We start from the raw sequence: 22,989 nt of genomic DNA, 5'->3' as shown, positions 1-22,989 counted from the left end.
GCCATAAGTTTGGAACTCTGAATGGACAGAACTGGTGTCTTTATTAAAAAAAAAAAAAAAAGGAACAACACAGCTCCCTCCCTCAGAAAAATGAAGACATAGCAAGAAGGCAGCTAGATCTGCAAACCAGGAAAAGCCCTCACCAGACCCCAGTCATGCTGGCACCCTGATCTTGGACTTCCAGCCTCCAGAAACGTGAGACAGTAAACTGTTGTTTAAGCTGCCCAGTCCATATTTTGTTATGGTGGCCCTAGCTCAGACAGGCACCAGTAGAGCTCCCTTAGTGCCAGGTACTACCAGTTCTTTCAGGGTGAAGTAGACCCTGTTAGGAAAAATAGTGATATATTGATATTTTATTATTTCATTCCCATTCTTCATTTCAGCTTAGACTTAAGTAGCATTTCAATTGGTTTTTACTTTTTTAAATAACAAGAAGTTCTGCCCAGCTATCTTGAATCTCATCAAACCAGAAAAATTCTCCTATCAATATAGAAAAAAAGTCTTAGGGGCACCTGGGTGGCTCAGTTGGTTAAGTGTCCGACTTCAGCTCAGGTCATGATCTCACGGTTCGTGGGTTCGAGCCCCGCATCAGGCTCTGTGCTGACAGCTAGCTCAGAGCCTGGAGCCTGCTTCAGATTCTGTGTCTCCCCCTGTCTCTGACCCTCCCCTGCTTGCGCTGTCTCTCTGTCTCTCAAAAATAAATAAAAAACAGAAAAAAAATTTTTTTTAATTATAAGGAAAAAAAAGTTTTTAGTGAGATTAAGCAACACAATTATATTACTAGTAATGGAGAGAAAAAGCTTATAAATCACATAGTCAAATTCATGTATTCATCTTTTTAATTTTTGACTTTATTCCTTGTATCAACAGGTTAAGAAAGTAAAATTCTCTTACATATTGATTTATGTTACAAGCAGCATATAAAACACTGTTTCACAGAGTAATATTCAGTGATCCCTTTAAATGCAGTTTGAATCCTTATTTTAAACTAAGTGCAATAATTTAATACAATAAGCTAAACACAGACAAAACTTGTATATCCTGAACTATAAAAGCGGTTTCCAAAACCATACATGGTTTCAGTCAAGTACACATTTCCACAATGAACAACTACTAACAAATATGTTAATAAAACACTATCCCAAATGCTTATCCTGCCATCAGCTTTTTAAACAATACCATTCCTACCACTGAAAACAGTTATTCTTAGAAGCTTTAATCCAACCTGGGAAAATGAGTTCCCTTAAAATTTGACAACTAGTACATTATAAGCTAAAAAGGTTTTAAATCAAAAAAGCCTTCCAATACAGAAGAATTCACATGAAACTTTTAGTTTAAAAAAACATTTCTTATTATCTAAAGAAAAGAATATTAAACAACAAATATCTTAAGACAGATAAACACTCCTACAAAAGACTATTATTTTCTTGTATCTTCACCCTAAAAAAAAAGCAAACAAGTTCAGTATCTTTAATAACCTTCTAGACTACTAGAGATAAATGTTCTTACAAAAGACTGTATTTTCTTGTGTCTTCTCCCTAAAAAAACCAACAAACCAGTTCACTATCTTTTAATAATCTCTTAGACTACTGTAGTCTAAAAATTTTAGAAGACATGAAACACGTCTAAGCAATCAGAGTCAAAGGTGCCCTTTAGATTTCATATATTAAACACCTACAGTATAGCCTATACCTAGTGGCACAAATACACCTAATACATAAATACTACTTCACCATTTAGACAGTCAAAAGTCAGAAGGAACTGCATGGTTTTCAAGGTACTTCAAATTACACGTGGTCATTAAAACCCAGTAAGTAATTCAAGTATAGTAATATAATGGCAGACAATTCAAGGCTCAAACATCTCTAAAATTGAAGACATGAAAATAAAAACTGAAACCTTTGTGTTCCTCCATCTTTCACCTTCATGGCTAGATAAAGGGACCTTACAGTGAAAAATATACAGTTATCATATAGGGCTTCCCCAGAAGATAATGAAGATTCATTAAGTACAAAAGGTGTCAAGATCCATAGTTCGCCTCATCAAATGCTTTTCTAGCCCGTTTTAATTCTTCATTCATAGTAAGCAAGTCTTTAACCCTAGCAAACTTCCTTGGGTCCTTTCGAATCAAGAAGACGATATCTTCAACTTGTACTCGACCTTGTCTTCCGATTGACATCGCCTTGTGAGTCTATTACAAAGAAATTAATTAATTTTTAAAAATCTAGTATTTTACTTTTTATTTGCATTTATTTAATCCCGGTGAATTTGAACACTTTCTCTTCTAATTATTGCTATCTATTTGTGAATTGTCTTTCTGTTCGTGTCCTTTGGCCACTTGCTACTGTGTTATACCAATGCTTCTCCTGATGCTTTAGACTTCTTTGGAATACTAATGACATTAAAACTATCAAAGTTGTGGTTTCTTTTTTTTTGTTTTTTTGGTATATATAGTCTTTGTCTTCATTTGTATAAAATAATTCTATAATTTCATTGTCACTGCACATTTCATTTAATATTTCTGTCTAGTAGCCAATAAATAGTGAGTAAAAAAATTAAATTAGTAACAGATAAATAGTTTTTTCCCTTTAAATTCAAATAAATCTCATCTCCTATCATATATTCATTGTGTGCTAAAACAAAGGTTCATCATAATATATTTCTAAGGACTAAAAAAGGGGAAAGTAAGGCATTAAATAAACAAATTTGGGAACATCCAACCAATTAATATTATGAAGCCAGTAAAAATATTTGTAGAACATTATGCAATGACATAGGGAAAGTGAAAAAGAAGGCTTACTTACGTGAAAAAGAAGGCTCTAGGACTAAATATACTATAAGATTTCAACTTAATAAAGTTTAAAAACATGTGCATAAAACCAAAAAATATCCACCAAAATCTTAGCATTAGTTGTCTAGATGGCAGGATTACAGATTTCTATTTTCTCTCCTGTACTTTTTAATAATTCCTAAATTTAATGAATATTACTTTCATAAATGGAAGAAAATTTTTTTAAGTGCATACTTTCTGACACAAGAATTTTACTTGTTACTCTGTACTAAGGAAATAATCCATAACACAGGGTAAAAATTCACAGAAACACAATCAAACTCAGTATTCCTATCCTTGTGAATATGTCCAAGTAGGAGATGGGAGGAAATTTCACGAATATGGTCCTATTTGGTTCAAAATAATCAAATAATCTGTAACTAACTTATGCAAGAGAGAAATAGTTAAATATATTAGAAAGTAATTTAAATGAATTTTATCTAACTACTAAAAAATTGTGATGAGAATATAGAAAATATGTATTCTAAAACTCCGAGTAAAAGAAATGTTTACCATGAGTACCACTGTATGTAAGCTCTGTATACATTTTTATTTTTTATTTATTTTTTTCTTTTGTAGTTTATTGTCAGGTTGGTTTCTATATAACACCCAGTGCTCATCCCAACAAGTGCCCTCCTCCATGCCCATCACCCATTTTCCCTTCTCCCCACCACCTCATCAACCCTCTGTTTGTTCTCAGTATTTAAGTGTCTCTTATAGTTTGCCTCTCTTTCTCTCCTTAACTATTTTTCCCCTTCCCCTCCCCTAGGGTCCTCTGTAAAGTTTCTCTTGTTTTACATATGAGTGAAAACATATAGTATCTGTCCTTCTCTGCATGACACTTAGCATAACACCCCTGAGTTCTATCCACGTTGCTACAAATGTCCAGATTTCATTCTTTCTCATTGCCATCTAGTATTCCATTGTATAGATAAACCACATACATCTTCTTGATCCATTTGTCAGTTGATGGACATTTAGGCTCTTTCCATGATTGGGCTATTGTTGAAAGCCCAATGAACACTGGGGTACATGTGCCCCTATGCATCAGCACTCCTGTATCCCTTGGGTAAATTCCTAGCAGAAGCACTGTATACATTTTTAAATAAATACTGCAAGGGGAGATCTTAGATGATGGGATTATGGTTTTTATAAATTTTATTTAAGGATCTTATAATTATGTCCTTCCAAATAAAATTCAGTAGAGGGTAGAATATTGTGTGTACACATATACACGTGTATATGTTTATATGTGTATATTATATATATCTTAAATATTTTTTAAGTTTATTTATTTATTTTGAGAGAGACAGTACTTGAGAGCACGAGCAGAGGCAGAGGGGATAGGCAAAGAGAATGGGAGGGAGAGAGAGAGAAAATCCCTAGCAGGCTCAGGTGTGAATTCCCAAACCATGAAATCATGACCTGAGCTGAAAGCAAGAGTCGGATGCTTAACCGACTGAGCTGGGTCATGATCTCACCGTCCTGAGATGGAGCCCCATGTCTGGCTCCACGATGAGGCACGGAGCCTGCTTCAGATGCTCTCTCTCTCCCCCCCTCCTCAGCCCCTCCCCCACACATGTGTGACTGCTCCACTCCCCCTCTTGAAAATAAAATAAAATCTTAAAAAAAATTTCAAATCTATTACTCAATTAACTAAGACCAATTACAAAAAAAAAAATTCTTACCATTTCAGTGATGAACTCTATGACAAGGTCTTCAAGAATATCCACTGACTCAGTATAAGGATTCTGGTCATCCCCAAACCCATACATCATACATCGCACTGCAAAAGAACAATCATTTTTGTTTGCTTCAACAAATTTAACAATTTTACCAATACCTTTTTCAAATTAGAAAAGTACCAAGTAAGAGAAGATCCTTGTATAAACATATATTTACATTATATTTGTTGTCTACAAGTATGGATTTTGGTATAAAAGATTTTTAACCACAATCTCATAACCTATTGTTCCTACAACTGTTCCTACCTGTCCTTCCCAGAAGGAACTTCCGTTCCCTCCTAGCCACTGAACCCTGATATCAATATTCTTTCCCTAACCTCTATGATCTATTCACCAACAACCCCAGAATACCTTTAAGTAGGAAACTCCACGCCAGAGACAGGAGGAGCAGCAACGGCTCAGCCCTGGCCGGGAGTGTTCCGTGTGTGTGGGGAGTGGTGTGGGGGGTGAGGGAGGCAGGCAGGGGGGCACTGGAAAAGAGAAGGCAAAATCCTTTCCGATACTAACATAGGAAAAAGGACATGAGAGAAATTTCTAATTACTTCTTAGACGAAGAACAGGGTAATTGAAAGGAGACAGCAAACTATGTAGAACCTTGACATTTCATTCCCTAGATCAATGCACTGCTATAAAGTCCTTTCAGGCTTCTACTGAAAGAACCATAGAAAATGAAAAAGAGAAAGTCTAATACAGAGTAATAACAATAAGTGCTAAGAGCTAAAACTTACATAGCCCTTACTATGTATCAGGGATATAGTTTTAAGCTTTTCACATACATAACTCATCTAATCCTCACAACAATCCTTTGAAGTAAATACTATTATGGTCTCTTTTCCATACAGGTGAGAAAATGGAGGTACTGAGCTAAGTGATTTTCCACACGGACAGTAAGGGAGGGAACCTCAGTTTGAATGCAACTGACCCGGCTTCAGCGTCAACATTCCCACCCGTAACAGTATTACACTTCGTGGTAGTTCAAGGCAGATGGGATCCACGTGGATTCTCATCTTATAGTCTATAAACTCTCAGTCCATGGGTGGGCTTTGAGAGATCCTTGAACTCTTCTGAAACTAAACGCAAAAAGTTTATACATTATTTGTGTGTGCGTATTTTTCTTGAAAGAATAATCAATTCTTAACAGTTCTAAAAGGGGTATATAAATGTTAAAAAGAAAACAAACCTGTCATAGGTTGGAAATGTTTTGTATTGGACCTGAGTGGTGGTTACATGTAAATATGTAAAACTCATCAAGCTGTTAATTTAAGACTAGTACAATTTAAGTACGGTAAAGAAAAAAAGAAACTCCTAGGACATTTCTAAAGGGAGAAATGAGGGCTGTCTGAGTGGTTGTTGGTAAAGTGGCCACCTTCTGCTCAGGTAATGATCTTGCAGTTCATGGGCTCAAGCCCAATATCTGGCTCTGTGCTGACAGCTCAGAGCCTGAAGCTTGCTTCAGAGTCTGTCTCCCTCTCTCTCTGCCCCTCCCCTACTCCTGCTCTGTCTTTCTCAAAATTAAATAAAAATTAAAAAAAAATTTTTAAATAGTAAAGGAAGGGGTGCCTGGGTGGCTCAGTTGGTTGAGCGTCCGACTTCGGCTCAGGTCATGATCTCACATTCGTGGGTTCGAGCCCAGCGTCGGGCTCTGGGCTGACAGCTAGCTCCGAGCATAGAGCCCGTCTTCGGATTCTGTGTCTCCCTCTCTCTCTGACTCTCCTCTGCTCGTACTGTCTCTCTCTCAAAAATAAATAAAAACATTTTAAAATTTAAAAAAAAGTAAAGGAAGAAATGAGTACATTAAGAATCATTCCTGTTTAGGAGAAGCAAAAGCTGGGAGAACTGAAAGGAGAATTAAGTAGATCAAGCCTAGGGAAGAAAAGACAGAGGTGATTTGGAAGTCAACCTGGGATAGAAGTACCCCTAGAGTTTAAACTGGTAAGAGCCTCTATGTCCGATACAGGGAGTAGAAAACAAGTAATTTTTTTTTTCTCTTTTGGATTCTGACAACTTTTTTGCTCCTTTTTTTTTTTTTTTGAGATAATTTCAGACTTACAGAATAGTTGCAAAAAATAGTACAGAGTTCCCAAATACCCTATATCTACTTTCCCCTTATGCTAACATCTTATATAACCAAAGCATTTATCAAAACTAAGAAATTAACACTGATACAAAAATAGAACTTACTCAGATTCTACCAGTTTTTCAACCAATATCCTTTATCCCACATTATTTAATTACCATGCCTCTTTACTTTTCACTGATCAGTGATAGTTCCTCAGTCTTTTATAACCTTGACACTGTGGAAGAATACCCGTTAGTTATCTTGTAGAATGTTCCCGAATTTGGGTTTGTCTGGTGTTCTTTCATGATTAGGCTGTGGGTACCCATTACTAGGAAGGGTACCACAGAGGTGATGTGCTCTCTTAACTGACTGAGGCACCCAGGCACCCCTGATGTGCTCTCTTAATGAATAACGTGGTGTTAATATATATTGCTTGTGACGGTGACTTTGCTCATTTGGCTAACATTTTAGACATTACTTGTCTGCCTGAATACTCCATTGTATGCTTACAATTTTTCCTTAAATATTTTGAATAAGATACTTTGTCATTAACATTTTGATGGACATAATTCACCAGTATGTATGTAAACTGCACTTGGTTAAAGGGCTTACAAAGACACAAATACCAGTGAATGCTTTGAAACTTTGTGTTACAGTAGCAAAAAAAAATTTTTTTAAAGAAGATTTAGGAGAACAGATCTTGGCCAGTAAGATATATCAAGACTCAGGTAAGACGAGAAGAAGGCTGTGAAAATTCCAAATTCTTATCATCACAAAAATAAAGCAATTCAAGAAAAACAAAGGTTTCTGCTAACAACTGACTATGCAAACATCACACTGAGAACTGTGGAGTGGGAATCCCCTTCTTATGCTGATATAAGTAAAAATACATACAATTGGAATAAATAGTATCAGAGATGGATTAAACAGTGGTCAGCTTTAGTGAGATATTGAGATATGGAGGACTTGAGTCATTAATAATATAAAAATAAAAAGACATATGGACTGCAGTTTCAAGACATTTGGAAACAACTTAGTCTGACCCAGCATAAATAAACCATATATTCATTTGTCAATACTCAGACATAACTATAAGTAAAGGACACAGGATGGAGAGTGCATTCTCACAGTGCCTTTCATGGGCTGGCTTTGACCATCACTAGACACACCTGCTTGCCAAAAAAGGGTCAAACCTGTCTGCTGAGGGAGTAGGCTGTTCTCAGGTTGTACTGAGAACCAATACATTATAATCTCTATGTCACTGTAATGTCTTACACCGTTCACCATTTTTCTGTAATTTCCAATGGCTTAGTCCAAAGCCCCAACTTAAAAAAAATTTTTTTTAGGTTTTTATTTTGAGAGAGAAAGGCAGAGAGCGAGCGGGGGAGGGGCAGAGAAAGATGAAGACACAGAATCTGAAGCAGGCTCCAGGCTCTGAGCTGTCAGCACAGAGCTCAACGCGGGGCTCAAACCCACAGACCGTGAGATCATGGCCTGAGCTAAAGTCAGACACTTAACGGACTGAGCCATCCAGGTGCCCCAGTCCAAAGCCCCAACTTAATTCCTACCCTCAGCACCTGTTCCAGCATCCATCATAACCTTTGAGTTATAGACAAAGGAGTCCCTGCTCCTACTGCTGTAATAGTAAAGGACATAAAAAGTAATGGAGGTATGTTCTTAGGCCCTGAGTTGAAACAGTGATCACATTTTTTCATTAAAAAAAATGGGTATTTAAAAAAAAAGGTGGGGGGGGAGTGCACCTGGGTGGCTCGGTCGGTTAAGCGTCCAACTTTGGCTCAGGTCATGATCTCACAGTTTGTGGGTTTGAGCCCCGTGTCAGGCTCTGTGCTGACAGCTGGCTCAGAGCCTGGAGCCTGTCTTCAGATTCTGTGTCTCCTTCTTCCCTCTCTCTCTAACTCTCCCCTGCTCACGCTGTCTCTCTCTCTCTCTCTCTCTCTCTCTCTCTCTCTCTCAAAAATAAATAAAAACATTTTTAAAAAATGTGGGGGCACATAGGTGGCTCACTTGGTTGAGTGACTGACTCTTGATTTTGGCTCAGGCTATGCTCCCAAGATCATGGGATGGAGTCCCAAGTTGGGCTCCACGCTGAGCATGACGCATGCTTGAGTTTCCTGCTATCTAAAATAAAAATGAAAAACAAAATTGCGTAAACACAACACCAACACATATATAAATACATAAATACAAACATATAAATTGGGGTTAGGATCATTACTATCTATGATTCACAAGTTAAACAATTTTATAGGCAAGTCTGAGAATATTGTCCCTAAAGGGAAACACATTCAGAACATTAATCTACTTTGAACAAACATGTCCAAAAGTTATCATCTATAATTAAATCACTGCCAAATATTACTTACATTCTTTAGAAAAAAGTCTCTTCCTTCTACCCTGTCCTCCTTCTGCACCTCCTCCAATTTCTTCATTTTCTTCCTCAAACTAGAAGGCAAAAATATAAATACAGAAATGTCAACCACTGCATTTGATTTTTAAATAATTAACATTAATTTTTTTGCATTTTCAACACTGATATCATGCCAGAATGCCTAAAACAAGCAGCAAAAAAAATCATAAAACCTTAGCATTTTAAGAGCCTTAAAAACTATCCAGTCCAACTTCCCACTCAATGCAGGAATGGCTCCTGCAGTGTCCCTAACAATCTTACTGCCTCTCCTGGAAGCGTTTCAATGGCCGCACTTTTTTTTTTTTAACCAACCTGTTAGCCTATTACTACACAGTTTCACCGTTAAGCGTGGTACTAAATCAAAGTAAGTAAAACAGTCTTTATTGTTTACTAAGCATTGCTTATACAGTGCTAGGAACTTTCTTCAAGTAAGCCTTAACCCCATTTTACGACTCGAAAAACAAGGCTCAAAGTTAAGTAACTTGCTCACAGATAATAAGACATTTTGAAACCCAAGTTCCCTGACTTTCGGTCCATTATCCCCACTACTTTACAGTAAGTATATCGTTTTGTTACTAGTTGAAGTGTTGGTTCATGAGAGCTAAAAATATTAGCTCTGTCCTCTGATGATTCTCTAGTCGATACAAAGAGTGACAAATACAGACCAAAAGCAAAGGGCAAGGGGCCCCCTTCCCACTCTTCCTTCACGTCCTGCTCTATATACTAAGAGATGAATAGGAAGGGAAAGGCTAGCATAGCATTAAGTCCCCGAACTCTCTCCAGTGAATTCGCTAAGTAAAATTTCCAGTGATTCTGAACTCGAGCTCCACTTCTGCACCCCAGGGAGTGAAAAAAAGAGTAGGTTGTAACAGTGGTGGTCACTCACAGTAGGATCTTCCTCCTCGTCTGCCATGCCAACAGCCAGCTTACAAAGGTCCACCACCCAGCTTACACAGCTCCGCTGCTTGGCTCCCAGCGAGTTTTACTATTTCCGCGGCCTCACTTCCGGTGACGCGCTGGGAGGGGCGGGGCGGGGTGGACCCTAGTCCGGGGCGGCCAGCTGGGGTGGAAAAATGCTTCGAGTGTACAAGCTGGCCCAAGCCGAGTTTAGGGAGGGAGAGAGATGAGCTCTAGGCTCTGTGATCAAGATCACAAATTAACTAAACGTTCGAAAAGTAAAGGAAATCATGGACTGGGCGGGGGCGTGTATCTTTTTGTGGCCCTGATTTTGATTCTACCTACCTACCGAATCGCCTCTTCCTGATTTGGGGCTGAGAAGTTAGGCATCGGTGGGAGTCCTAGCAGTCCTTCGGGGCTGCCCGAAGAGTGTACTTAAACGACTTTAACAATTTATAGTTATACTATTAGTAATTGCCAAGCACTATGCCGGTTATTGGGTATGTTTTTCTTCGCTACTAGTTTTTAAGGGGGTGATACCACCCTTAGACTGAGGATTAAAGACTTGTGCGGAGTTTTTTGATCAGAGCAATCATTAGGAAAACCACCGGCGTTAGAAGTCTAAAGCTAGGGATATAAAATGTTCTGCAATGCAAGACATGATGCCACACAAGGAAAAATTTTTCCACAATATTTTTGAATGTCCCCCTAAACATTCATGCAAGTGAAAAATCTATAATCATCTGAACCTAGAACTTAACTTTGTTAACATATAGACACAAAGCATGTCCTATACTTTTACATTTAATTTTCTAGGAATGAAACTGTGAGATAATAGAAATGTATGTGTGTGTGTGTGTGTGTGTGTGTGTGTGTGTGTGTGTGTCTGTTGCCAGTTTCTGGCACAGAGCTCCTAAAACCCTTGCAATTTCCTTAATAATAAGAGCATAGGGGGGCGCCTGGGTGGCTCTGTCGGTTAAGCCTCTGACTTCGGCTCAGGTCACATCTCACGTTCGTGGGTTCGAGCCCCGCATCAGGGTCTGTGCTGACAGCTAGCTCAGAGCCTGGAGCCTGCTTCTAGTTCTGTGTCTCCTTCTCTCTCTGCCCCTCCCCCTCTCATGCTCTATCAAAAATAAATAAAACACTTAAAAAAATAAAAAATAATAAGAGCATAGGAGAATCTTTTGCTCTCATGAGGCAGTTTAGGATGGGATCCCAAATGGGGCTGCTTACCAGAAACCAAACCATGACTAGAAGGTTGCCGTTTTCTTCAGACAGGGGAGGGAAGCTGGAAATGTAGTGAATAACTGATCATGCCTACAGGAAGCATAAAAATCCCAATAGCAGGGTTTTGAAGAACTTCCAGGTTGGGGAACATATCTACCTACGAAGAGAATGACACACCCCCAACTCCACAGAACAGAAGCTCTTCCCTTAGGACCCTTTCAGACCTCATTCTCATCACATGGCTGTTGGTCTAAGTAAATGTTTCCATAAGTTCTGTGAGGTGTTCTAGCAAATAAATCCAAGGGGGAGGAAGTCATGGGCACCTCTGATTTGTAGCCAAGTAGGACAGACATGTGGATACTCTGGGACCTACTACTTGTAATTGGCATCTAAAGTAGGAAGCCCTCTTGTGGAAATGAGCCCTTAACCCATGGGATCTAACACTATCTCCAGGTAGATTGTGTCAGAATTGAATTAAATTGTAGGACACCCAGCTGGTGTCACAGAATTGTTTATTGTGGGTAAAGAAACCCACATTTGGTGACCAGAAGTGTCAGAAGTGAAGTGTCCTGTGTGAAAGAGGAAAGATACACAGGCAGAAATGAACCAGAGCTTTTCCCAAAATAGGAAGTACCATAAAAGTGGAGGGATATCATACTTTGTTTAGTTTGGAACTTACCAAGAGCTATGAACCATTTCAGGAAATAACATCGCCAAAGGTGACATCACTTGTAATAATTTGGGTGCCCATACTCACTGGAGTAATTCTGCATTATAGCCCCCATATTCATAGTGATTATACATATAGGCCCAAGCATCTGAAATCATTATACCCTCTAGTGTAGTCATGCCTGAGCAGTCACATGCTAAAACACATATTATAATTCAGTCTGTATTTTACCTTTTATTAAATTAGGGCATTAGATATTATTTTTAAATTATTGGGTAGTTAGATATGTTTGTTATGTATTGCTGTGTAACATTATTTGCAAACTTAGTGGCTTAAGACAAACATCTATCACACAGTTTCTGTGTGTGTGGGTCAGGAATCTGGGTGCGGCTTAGCTGGGCACAGTTTAGTTGGCTCAGTGTCCCTTATATTGCAGTCAGGGTGTTGGTTGGGGCTGCAGTCTCATCTGAAGTATTGATGGGGAAGGATCCACTTCCAAAATCACTCACATGGTTGTCAGCAGGACTCAGTTCCTTTGAGTTGTTAGACTAAAGGCCTAGTTCTTCATTGGCTATTGCCAGAGGCCTCCCTTGGTTTCTTACCACATGGTCCTCTCCACACAACAACTTACAACATTGAGGCTGACTTCAATTAGCACAGATGAGGGAGAGAACCAGGAACACCCAAGACACAGAAGCCACAGTTGTTTTCTTGTTTTTGTTTTTGTAACCTAATCTTGGAAGTGACATCCCATCACTTTGTTGTAGGTTAACAAACCCGAGTAAAATGTAAAATCATTAACCGGTTGTTTTGGCTTCTGTAAATTGCTTTGCTAACGCATCTCCCCATTCACTGGTTCTGACTGTGTGGTAACAGCTAAAACATTGATATGTCTAACTATGATTGGTCATTAAAATTTTTTTTGTTTTTTATTTATTTTTGAGAGACAGAGAGAGACAGCGCAAGCAGGGGAGGGTCAGAGAGAGAGGGAGATACATAATCTGAAGACAGGCTCCAGGCTCTGAGCTACATGTCAGCACAGAGCCTGACGCGGGGCTTGAACCCACAAACTGAGATCATGACCTGAGCCGAAGTCGGACAGTTAACCAACTGAGCCACCCAGGTGCCCCAGATTGGTCATTTTAAAGGGACAAAGAATCTTGAGGTGGTAGGTTCCCACCAAACCTGGAATCTGTGTATTACAATGTAATTGGCTACTACGGAATGCTATGGACTGTAATTGGTTAACTAAATGATGATGTATTCTGTCCATATAATCTCACTGCCACCTTTGTTCCCGGTCATTCTCTGTACTTTCTCCCTACCATCAGGAGATCAGGTTTGGCCCGGCCGTAAATAAAATTATACCTCACTCCTATTCGTAGTTTGGTGGTCTTTTCAACATCACCCTTAACACACTTCTGTCCTATTCTGTTTACTGGAAGTCAATAATTGCAGCCCATACACAAGGAGAGGGCATTACACAAGGATGAGAATACTAGGAAGCAGACCACTGCCCACCAGTGCGCACTAGGAGATGCTGCCCACCACAGTAGGTTATATTATCTGTGAATGTCACTGCAGAATAATAAAGGAGACATTATAATACCTTTTTTTATTTAAGGAAGACTGTTGAGTCTGATAAGGTTGAGAACTTCTATGTTAGATAATGACGAAACTCTGGCCTTGCCCAGGGTTCGGGTATAAAACACTCATAGTGTCCATTATCTGGGAGCAGACAGATAAAATGTGCTGGATGCAGAACAAGAGGTGCTATGCAGCAATCAGAAGCCACAGACTATCAACATAGACAGAACTTAGAAACATAGTGCTAAAAAGAAACACAATGAGATATATAACAATACCATGTAATATAAATTGAATAGACATACAGACAAAAAATAGATATTTTACAGGAACAAATGAAAAAGCACAGACATGAAATACATTGAAAACTTGTGGGGGCAATGCACAGATAACAGCAAGTGAAGGGCTTTGGAAGGGCTGATTTCAATACTATGTCAGGAACTGCAGAGCACAATAATTCAGCCTTCTAAACCTGAGATCCAGAATATATAGGGAAGAAAATACAGTTATGAGCAGATCAGAAATAAAACACAGCAAGTGAAAAGTCCTTCCATAAGGACTTCCATAAGATATTTTGGGTGGATTACCAGAGCCAAGTTTGTTAGGATACAGGAAATGAGGCTGGCATGAAGCTGGAGTGTAAAAGGCCTGGAATGTTCTCTTCAAAGACTGAACTTCATACTGCAGAGTTCCTGGGAGGTCCTTAGCAGAAGAGGCACATGACCCTATCTTTTTTTAAAAAAAAAAGATCACTTTAGCAGGGAGACTTAGGATGAAAGATGATTAAAACCTGAATTAAAAAGAAGGAACTTTCAGGGCACCTGGGTGACTCAGTTGGTTAAGCACCCAATTCGGCTCAGGTCATGATCTCATATTCCTGGATTCGATCCGGCGTCAGGCTCTTTGCTGACAGCTCAGAGCCTGGAGCCTGTCTTCAGATTATGTATCTCCCTCTCTCTCTGGCCCTCCCCTAATCACGCTTTCTCTTTGTCTTTCAAAAATAATTAAAAGACATTAAAAAAAATTTATAAAAAAATAAATAAAATTAAAAAATAAAAAGAAGAAACTTTCAAAGGTAGAATATTCAGGACTTTGTATCTGAGTGAATCTGAGAGCTACGGAGAAGTTTACATCAGATGGATGGAATGTATTATTTAACATAAGTTGGAAAGTAAAATGGAAAAGCAACTGGGGGTGGGGTGGGGAAGAGAAAATGAACTCAGTCTAAGAGTCTACAGATGTCCTATAGACAGATGGAAGCAGAGGCCTGGAAATCCACAGAGAATTTGGTGTGGGAGACATCAACACAAAGGCGATAATTTAAAGACTGCACAGGAAGGAGGGAGGCAAACCATGAGAGACTCTGGCATACTGAGAACAAACTGAGGGCTGATGGGGGAGGGGGAGAGGAGAAGGGGGGTGATGGGCATGGAGAAGGGTACTTATCAGGATGACCACTGGGTGTTACATGGAAACCAACCTGACAATAAACTATAAAAGAAAAAAAAAACAGATTAAGAGAGACTTATAAGATAGAGTGACCAATCACAATGTGTATATCTTATCTGGAGCCTAATTCAAATACAGTGTAAAGTATTTTTTTTTAATGTTTATTGATTTTTGAGAGAGAGAGAGAGACAGCATGAGTGGGAAAGGGCAGAGAGAGGGAGACACAGAATCTGAAGCAGGCTCCAGGCTCTGAGCTGTCAGCATAGAGCCTGATGTGGGGCTTGAACCCATGACTGTGAGATCATGACCTGAGTTTATTGTCAGATGCTTAACCAACTTAGCCACCCAGGTGCCCATAGTGTAATGTATTTAACATGAAACAATTGGAAATTTGTACAATGGCAGGTTTTCTGATGTTATTAGATAATTATTATTAATATTATAGGTGAAATAATTGTCATGTTAAAAAAAAGAGTCTTTTGTTATTCTTTAGAGATACATACAGAAGTATTTAGATATGATGACTGAGACTTGCTTAAGTATACTATGGGAGGGGATCACCATCCATAGAGGTATGGATGAAGCATGAGCATCAGTTATTACTGGGGCTGTATTATTATTATTATTATTATTATTATTAGATATATAGGGATTCATTATGCTATTCTATCTACCTTTTATATATATTCCAAATTCTCCATAACACAACATTTTAAAATGTAATATATCATTTTTCTCACTAATTTTTTCTAAGAGACCAACTAAGCCCCAGTAGCATCAGATGAGGAAAGTGAGTGGTGCTTGGGTGGCTGTCAGTTAAGCATCTGACTTTGACTTGAGTCAAGATCTCACAGTTTGTGGGTTTGAGTCCCATGTAGGGCTCTGTGCTGACAACTCAGAGCCTAGAGCCTGCTTCAGATTCTGTGTCTCCCTTTCTCTCTGCCATTTCCTTGCTTGTGCTCTCTCTCTCTCAAAAATAAATAAATAAACACTTCTTAAATCTTAAAAAAAAGACTGCACAGGAACAAAAGCTAATAGAGAAGTGAGCCAAAGGGCAGATTCTTAGAAATGGTACATCAGGAAACAGAAAGACAGAAGTAATGGTCCAAGAGGTAGCAATGAAATAAATTTCTAGGGATGTCTGGGTGGCTCAGTTGGTTAAGCAGCTGACTTCAGTTCAGGTCATGATCTCACAGTTTCTGAGTTCGAGCCCCACGTTCGGCTCTATGCTTACAGCTCAGAGCCTGGAGCCTGCTTCTGATTCTGTGTCTCCCTCTCTCTCTGACCTTCCCCCGCTCACGCTCTGTGTGTCTCTCTCTTAAAAATAAATAAATGTTAAGAACATTAAAAAAAAAAAAAGAAAGAAAGAAATTTCTAGGCTTACATGGAGCTGTTCTGCTCCTGGTGCTATGTCAGCAAACGGAAACTTAAACGCTCTGTTCAACCAGAAATGTAGCATATTCTTCAGCCAAACTCCAAATGCCAAGCCAACTCTGGGCCTTCTTGATTATCAGCCAGCCAATCAGATATTTTTGTTTTTCTCCTTCTTGTTCTTTATTCTTAATCCTATAAAAAGCATTCTGCCTTCCACCCCATTTTGTATTCTTTGAAAGGAGACTATCTGCTTCATTAAGTGTTGAAATCCAAGGCCTTTTAGTAAATCTCTTTCATCATTTTTAACAGTCAGAAAAGATAAAAGACAGATGAAAAGAAGAATATACTTTGAAAGCCAAAAGAAAGAAATTTCAAAAAGATGCAAGTGGTCAGGAGTGTTGTGTGCCACAGAGATTAAGGGTTTAAGAGATTTAAAACAACGCCTTGGATTTGACAATTAGGAGGTGGTAGAATAATCTGGACAAAATAATTTGAGGGCAATAGTGAAGACGGAAGACCGATTATAAGTGGTTAAGGAATGAGTGTATAGTTGGACAGTGAAGGGTAGAAAAGCAAGGAGAGGAAAGTAGCCTTAGAGGGCAGTAGGGTGAAGGAAGGTGGACTTTGAGTAACTGATTACCGAATGAGTAAGGCTGTGAATTTGTGCCAGACACTTACCTGCTAAGGAAAACCCGGCAAACAAATGGAATGAGCTTGTATAGTTGTTGTTGTTGTTTTGAGAGACAGAGAGAGAGACAGTGCAAGCAGGGGAAGGTCAGAGAGAGGGAGATAACAGAATCTGAAGCAGGCTCCAGGCTCTGAGCTAGCTGTCAGCACAAAGCCGGATGCAAGGCTTGAACCTATTAACTGTGACCTAAGCCGAAGCCAGACCCTTAACTGACTGAGCCACCCAGGCGCCCCTGGAAGGAGCTTCTAAAGAAAAGGTTAATGACAAAAGGTTCACAAAAGACTGGAGTCTGTGGAGAGGCAGACAGCAGCAGCTGACAGAAAGAAGCTGTAGAGCTGAGTTGTGGGAGAAAAAGTTGGACAAAAAGGCAGGAGGAGGGGCTATCAGAAATGAGGAAAGCAGAGGCTGGGTAGTGGGCTAGAGGCATCTATTAGTGATGAGATGGGACAGGGCAGGCAGGGAGTTCCAACTAGACCCCAAATCCAGAAGCAGTGCAGTCCCTCATTCACCATGCAGCCATTCTCACCCCTACACGCCAAGCTACCGACCTCTGCTACTCACTGTTTGGGGCTTTAGGGAGGTAGTGTCATTTTTTTTTTAAGTAGCTTTCAGAACTTCCACAACAATCTTGTGCAATCTCAACCATATGCTTGTTTACTAAAGAACATCTATACTCCCTGGTTAAACTAGCAGGCCTTGGAGGCAGATAAGTCGGTTTTAAAATCCCAGCTGTATTACTTACCAGCTATGTCACTTTTGAGACAACTTACCTGACCTCTCAATACATCCCTGCCTAATCTGTGAGATGGAGATTTTAACAGTTACTAACCTTATAAGGTTATTATGAGGTTGGATGCATTAACATCCATAAGATGCTTTGAGTTGTACCTGGCATGTAGTAAACATTCTGTGAGTGTCAGCTGTTTTTGTTCAAGAACCTACCTCTATCAGCAGTATCTTCTGTTCTCCTTCACGAACTCTACATTCTAGTTTCACAAGACCACATTCAATTATTCATGCAACAAATATTTAACAAGCACCTGTAAATGTGTAGCGCTTGTATGGGACTGTGGATAAAATGAAAAACAATGAAAATGCACAGTCCCAGGCTCATGAACCTTACGGTGTAGCAGGGGGACGTGAACTAAATGGATATTGTGTACTCTGATAGTTTATAATCGGGGAAGGCAGCCCAAGAAGGTCCGAGATGCCTTACTTGAGCAAGCGAGGTTTGAGCGGAGACCTGAGGGATGAACAGAGCTGGCCCATATAGGAGAAAGGGAAGAGTGTGCTTGGCCCAAACTCGTCTTGTGCGTTCCTATCTCCAGGCCTTTGACCACTGTACTCCCTTCCCACTAGGACACCTCTTTTTTATTGAAATGCTACATACCTTTCCAGCCCAGCTAAAATGTCTGCTTCTCCGATAAGCCTTCTCTGGGCTCTCCAGCTGAAACCACTTTCTCTTTTACACACCCACAGCACTTAATTTTCATTTTCCTTCTCACTTTCTACTGTATTTTCCGGTTATTTATACACACAGCTTATCTTGTCTAGTAAATCTTATTAAAAACGGAGAGTTTCTCATTCATCTTAGGGCTCCCAAAGGCTAGCACACAGAAGTCCTGGAACAAATATTTGTAGCATAAATTCAAGCCTGTTTGACATCCCTTTTCAAATATGTTGTAATTCAAATGAAGCTATTGTGGCAAGCTGTGCCTTTGGGACTGAACTTACTCTTTGGTTAAACCAGAATGCCATAGTCATGGTCCCAATACTGATTAGTGTTCACCACAATGACCACAACAACCCTAACAAACAGGCCACTGTTCTTGACTGGCAGGTGTTTGGCAACAGCGGCCTGTCTTCTCATGGAGGCTGAAACAAACTAAGAAAGGACTGTGTGAACGGAACCCCTAGTCAGTGGGGCCCTGTTTATTCCTTGCAGTTTGGCTGCAAGAGCCAGTGGCCCGGGCTTTGACCTGATGTGACGCTATGATGCTTTCCACAGTGACAAGAACACTAACGGTTGGAACAAAACTATCATAGATTATTAGTATCAGTGGAAAGTATCCTAATTTGGGGCAGTGTGAAAACAAGGGGAAGGGGGCTTTGAAGTCAGACAGACTTGGGTTTGGATCCTAACTGGACATGAGATGTCATCTGTGTGCCTTCTTTGAGTCTCAGATTTCTCATAAAAATTTTTTAAAATATTTATTTATTTTTGAGAGACAGAGAGACAGACAGTGAGCTGGGGAGGGGCAGAGATAGAGGAGAAACAGAATCCGAAGTAAGCTTCAGGCTCCGAGCTGTCAGCCCAGAGCCTGACATGCAAGATCGTGACCTGAGCCGAAGTCGGCCGCATAGGCACCCCTTAGATTTCTCATTTTAAAAATATTCTGGAGGAGCTCCTGGGTGGCTCAATCATTTGAGTGTCCAACTATTGATTTCAGTTAGGTTATGATCACAAGGTCATGGGATCGAGCCCCACATAGGGCTCCAGCGGAACCTGCTTAAGATTCTCTCTCTGCCCTCTCCCCACCTCACATTCTCTAAGTAAAAAAATAATAAGAATATCCTGCAAAAGTATGAAGATCAAAAATAATGTCTTTACATACATAATGCCTGTGCTCTATTAAATGTGTTTATTTATCTGCCATCCCCAATACAGAGACTTCTTTTTCCCTATATTCCTGCAAAATCTAGCAAATAGTAGACACTGGTTAATATTTTTTAAATAAATGAACAACAACAGTAATAATAACTAGCATTTACGGAGCACTTACTTCACGCCAGCTATTGTTGTAAATGCAATTCATTCATTCATTTACTTTAATATTTATTTATTTTGAGAGAGAGAGAGAGAGAGGGAGAGAACAGGCGGAGGCACAGAAAGGGAAATACAGAATCCGAAGCAGGCTCCAGGTTCTAAGCTGTCAGCACAGAGCCCAATGCAGATCTCACGAACTATGAGATTATGACTTGAGCCAAAGTCAGATGCTTAACCGACTGAGTCACCAAGGTGCCCCAATAGTAATTCATTTAAACTTCAACAACCCTAGAAAGGAGCAACCAATACAACCTAATTTTAAAGAGAGAAAATAGAATATAATATTCTTAAATATAAAATTCTTAATATAGCAAATTTTTAAACAAAGATCTGGTGAGATTAATTTCACTCCATAGAAAAGATAAAATGCTTTATAAAACCTGGAAAAGAAGAAATATGGTAGAGAAAGAGAAAGGACATAAATGTAAAAGTGGGAAAAAAGAGTAGGAAGAAGAAAGGCACATGGAAAAACAAGAAAACAGCAATGTGTAAATTCTGAGCAGTGTACAAAATAACTACTTAATCAGGGTAAGATATTGTGGTCTATCACTGTCCTTTGAAATCGTAATCAGCCAACTACTCAATTACTCTTCTCTGCCCTTCAACTGTGATTTCTTTTTCCTCAAACTTTATTCCTAAATTCTGAGAGTGATGGGGAAAAAAGATATCTTTCAGAGAATGACAAAAACATGGAGTGCAATTTATTTTTTATTGAAATGCTACATGCCTTTCCAGTCTCTAGTACAAAATGAGGAGATAAAGCTATCACCAGAAGAGTAAATGACATGAGGGGCGCCCGGATGGCTCAGTTGGTTGAGCATCCAACTTCTGCTCAGGTCATGATCTCCCAGTTCGTGAGTTCAAGCCCCAAGTCAGGCTGTGCTGACAGCTCAGAGCCTGGAGCCTGCTTCAGATTCTGTGCCTCCCTCTCTCTCTGCCCCCTCTGCACTCATATTCTGTCTCCTTCTCCCTCAAAAATAAGTAAACATTAAAAAAAATTTTTTTTAGGGGCGCTGGGTGGTTCAGTCTGTTGAGCGTCCAGCTTCGGCTCAGGTCAGATCTCACGTTGGTGGGTTCGAGCCCCGCGTCGGGCTCTGTGCTGACAGCCAGCTCAGAGCCTGGAGCCTGCTTCCAGTTCTGTGTCTCCTTCTCTCTCTGCCCCTCCCCCTCTCATGCTCTGTCTCTCTCTGTATCAAAAATAAATAAAACATTAAAAAATGTAAAAAAAAATATATTTTTTAAAAAAGTAAATGACAAGCAAATACTGTGAAGGCAAACAGTGCATTTGAAGAACACAGAAAAGTCTTTTCACAGCTGAAGCTTAAAGTCTACACAGGAGAACAGTGGAAAACGCTGCAAGAAGGCCTGAGTAATAGGTAAGGAATTCAACAATATTTACGAGGCAGTGGGTGCTGTTACAAGAAACAGCAATTGTGATTTGGAGCAAGATTTTCTAGTCCTCAGTTCAGAAGACCAGAGTTACTGTTTGAGCATGATGATAAAGCTCACTTTATCTCTAAAATAGGGTAATAAGGCTCTTTTGAGGATTAAATAAGATCATACAACAAGGTGTGTTTGGCTTTTGAAATGTCAAAATGTTATACTAATAAAAATTTTCACTACTGGAGGATAAAATTGATGCTTAAAGAAGACTGAAAAGGTAAAATCACTAACATGATGGCTGCAGGATTCAAAAGGGAACAATCTGAATGATATTTTGAAAAAAACTGACTCAAAGATAATTTACAAATTTAAACTTCAGTGATTACAAGAAAAGGAATATTAACCCTAGAAACTGAGAAACTGGTGAGAAGGAATTGCATTTGGCTTTACGCATTTCAGGTATCAGAAGAGCATCTATTATAAAGGCAGGATTAGAGTTTGGATAGGACATCAATTTAAGAACTCTACAAAGATGCGGTACCTAGGTGGCTCAGTTGGTTTAGTGTCCAACTTCCGCTCAGGTCATGATTTCGTTTGTGAGTTTGAGCCTGGGTCTCAAAAAAAAATACTAAAAATATATTTTAAAAAAGAACTTTTCAAAGAGGTAGCAGTTGAAACCATGAACAGATTAAGTCACCAAGTGAGAGTTAATAATGAGAAAAAGAGGGTGCAGGTTTCTTAGGAACATCTATATTTAGGTAGAAGAAGAACCTGATAAAGAGAACAATTAGGTTCAGGTCAGTGAGGCTAGCACAGTTCAACAGGATCCGAAACACAGGAGAATGTTTTTTAGCTAAAGATGAGCTATGTGATTAAATCCAAATAGGTGAACATGAATTTATTTAGGACTTGGTTTGGGTTCTATACAGCCATGGTGCAGGGAGTTAACGGTCAATTGCTAGTGATGATATTAGTGCTGATGTTGTTTTAAATAACAATTAATGAAAAGTTCAAAGGCCAAGACAATTAGGGGAAACTCAATTGTTTTTGAGCGGTCCTGAGCAGTTCATTTGGGCAGGGGGATTTGTGTGTGTATTGCCCAACTATATCTAGCCTTGTCTTAGATTTTGTCCCCTATTTCCCCCCGCCTTTTTTTCCCGTTAATGCATATTTTTGTCCTCCATCAGACTTTTTTTTGGCTTGCTCCTCTACTCCAGCTCTTAGAAGGAGGCATTTTGGTAGTTTTTTTGTTTTTTTTCTGTAACCAAGCAGGCTGCAGTCAGCAGATGGCACTGCAGCAAGAGGGGCACAGAGCTCCTTTGGGACCTTGTCAACTACCACAGACCGGTAACCTGACTTATAATTCCAGCCTGGGAAGACAGAGTCGCACTTTTGCCCTTATTTTAATAAAGCAGGTCGAGTTGTGCACAATTAAAGATTTCGATTTACAGAATGGAACCTATGGCTTTGTCTCTGCCACTCTACTTCATCATTAAACTGGTATCTTTCCTCAGCTTGTGAAAGTTTTGTGAGAAGTGCCATCCAGATATCGACAATTCCAGGTTAGAGTGGCCAGTTGACTACAGCATTTAACTAAACACAGGAGATCATCGTGACTCTCCTGAAAGTTTAAAGAAATATCCACAGAAACAAACAGGCAATTATCTGAATGTTTCCCAACAGACTGGAGCTTTAGGATCTGAAATATGCGACCTGTTTCTGTTATAACGTTTCTTACTTCATTCCGAAAGTTCAGGCGGAACTTAATTATTCTGATTTCCATAAGGAGTAAGAAAGAAGTTATTAGGACACTCATTTCTCAATT

General features: G+C 39.4%; 1 protein-coding gene across 2 annotated transcripts; it reads right to left on the bottom strand.

Annotated features, from left to right (window-relative positions):
* Positions 1-821: 821 nt before the first annotated feature.
* On the bottom strand, positions 822-10,042 carry TAF13 (TATA-box binding protein associated factor 13). 2 transcript variants are annotated; one of them, XM_029947816.1, is made up of 4 exons: positions 9,949-10,042; positions 9,019-9,097; positions 4,519-4,616; positions 822-2,191 (listed from the first exon to the last, which is right to left on the bottom strand). In XM_029947816.1, the coding sequence occupies exons 1-4, from the start codon at positions 9,973-9,975 to the stop codon at positions 2,021-2,023; spliced, it is 375 nt and encodes a 124-aa protein (XP_029803676.1). In that variant the 5' UTR covers positions 9,976-10,042; the 3' UTR covers positions 822-2,020. The 2 variants fall into 2 exon arrangements, with proteins under 2 accessions (XP_029803676.1, XP_029803677.1); XM_029947817.1 differs by lacking the exons at positions 9,019-9,097; positions 9,949-10,042 and adding an exon at positions 5,498-5,643.
* Between the last annotated feature and the right edge of the window lie 12,947 nt (positions 10,043-22,989).

Source organism: Suricata suricatta, chromosome 8, assembly GCF_006229205.1.
Source record: "Suricata suricatta isolate VVHF042 chromosome 8, meerkat_22Aug2017_6uvM2_HiC, whole genome shotgun sequence".
Lineage (NCBI taxonomy): Eukaryota > Metazoa > Chordata > Mammalia > Carnivora > Herpestidae > Suricata > Suricata suricatta.
This window is presented reverse-complemented; position numbering and strand designations above follow the sequence as displayed.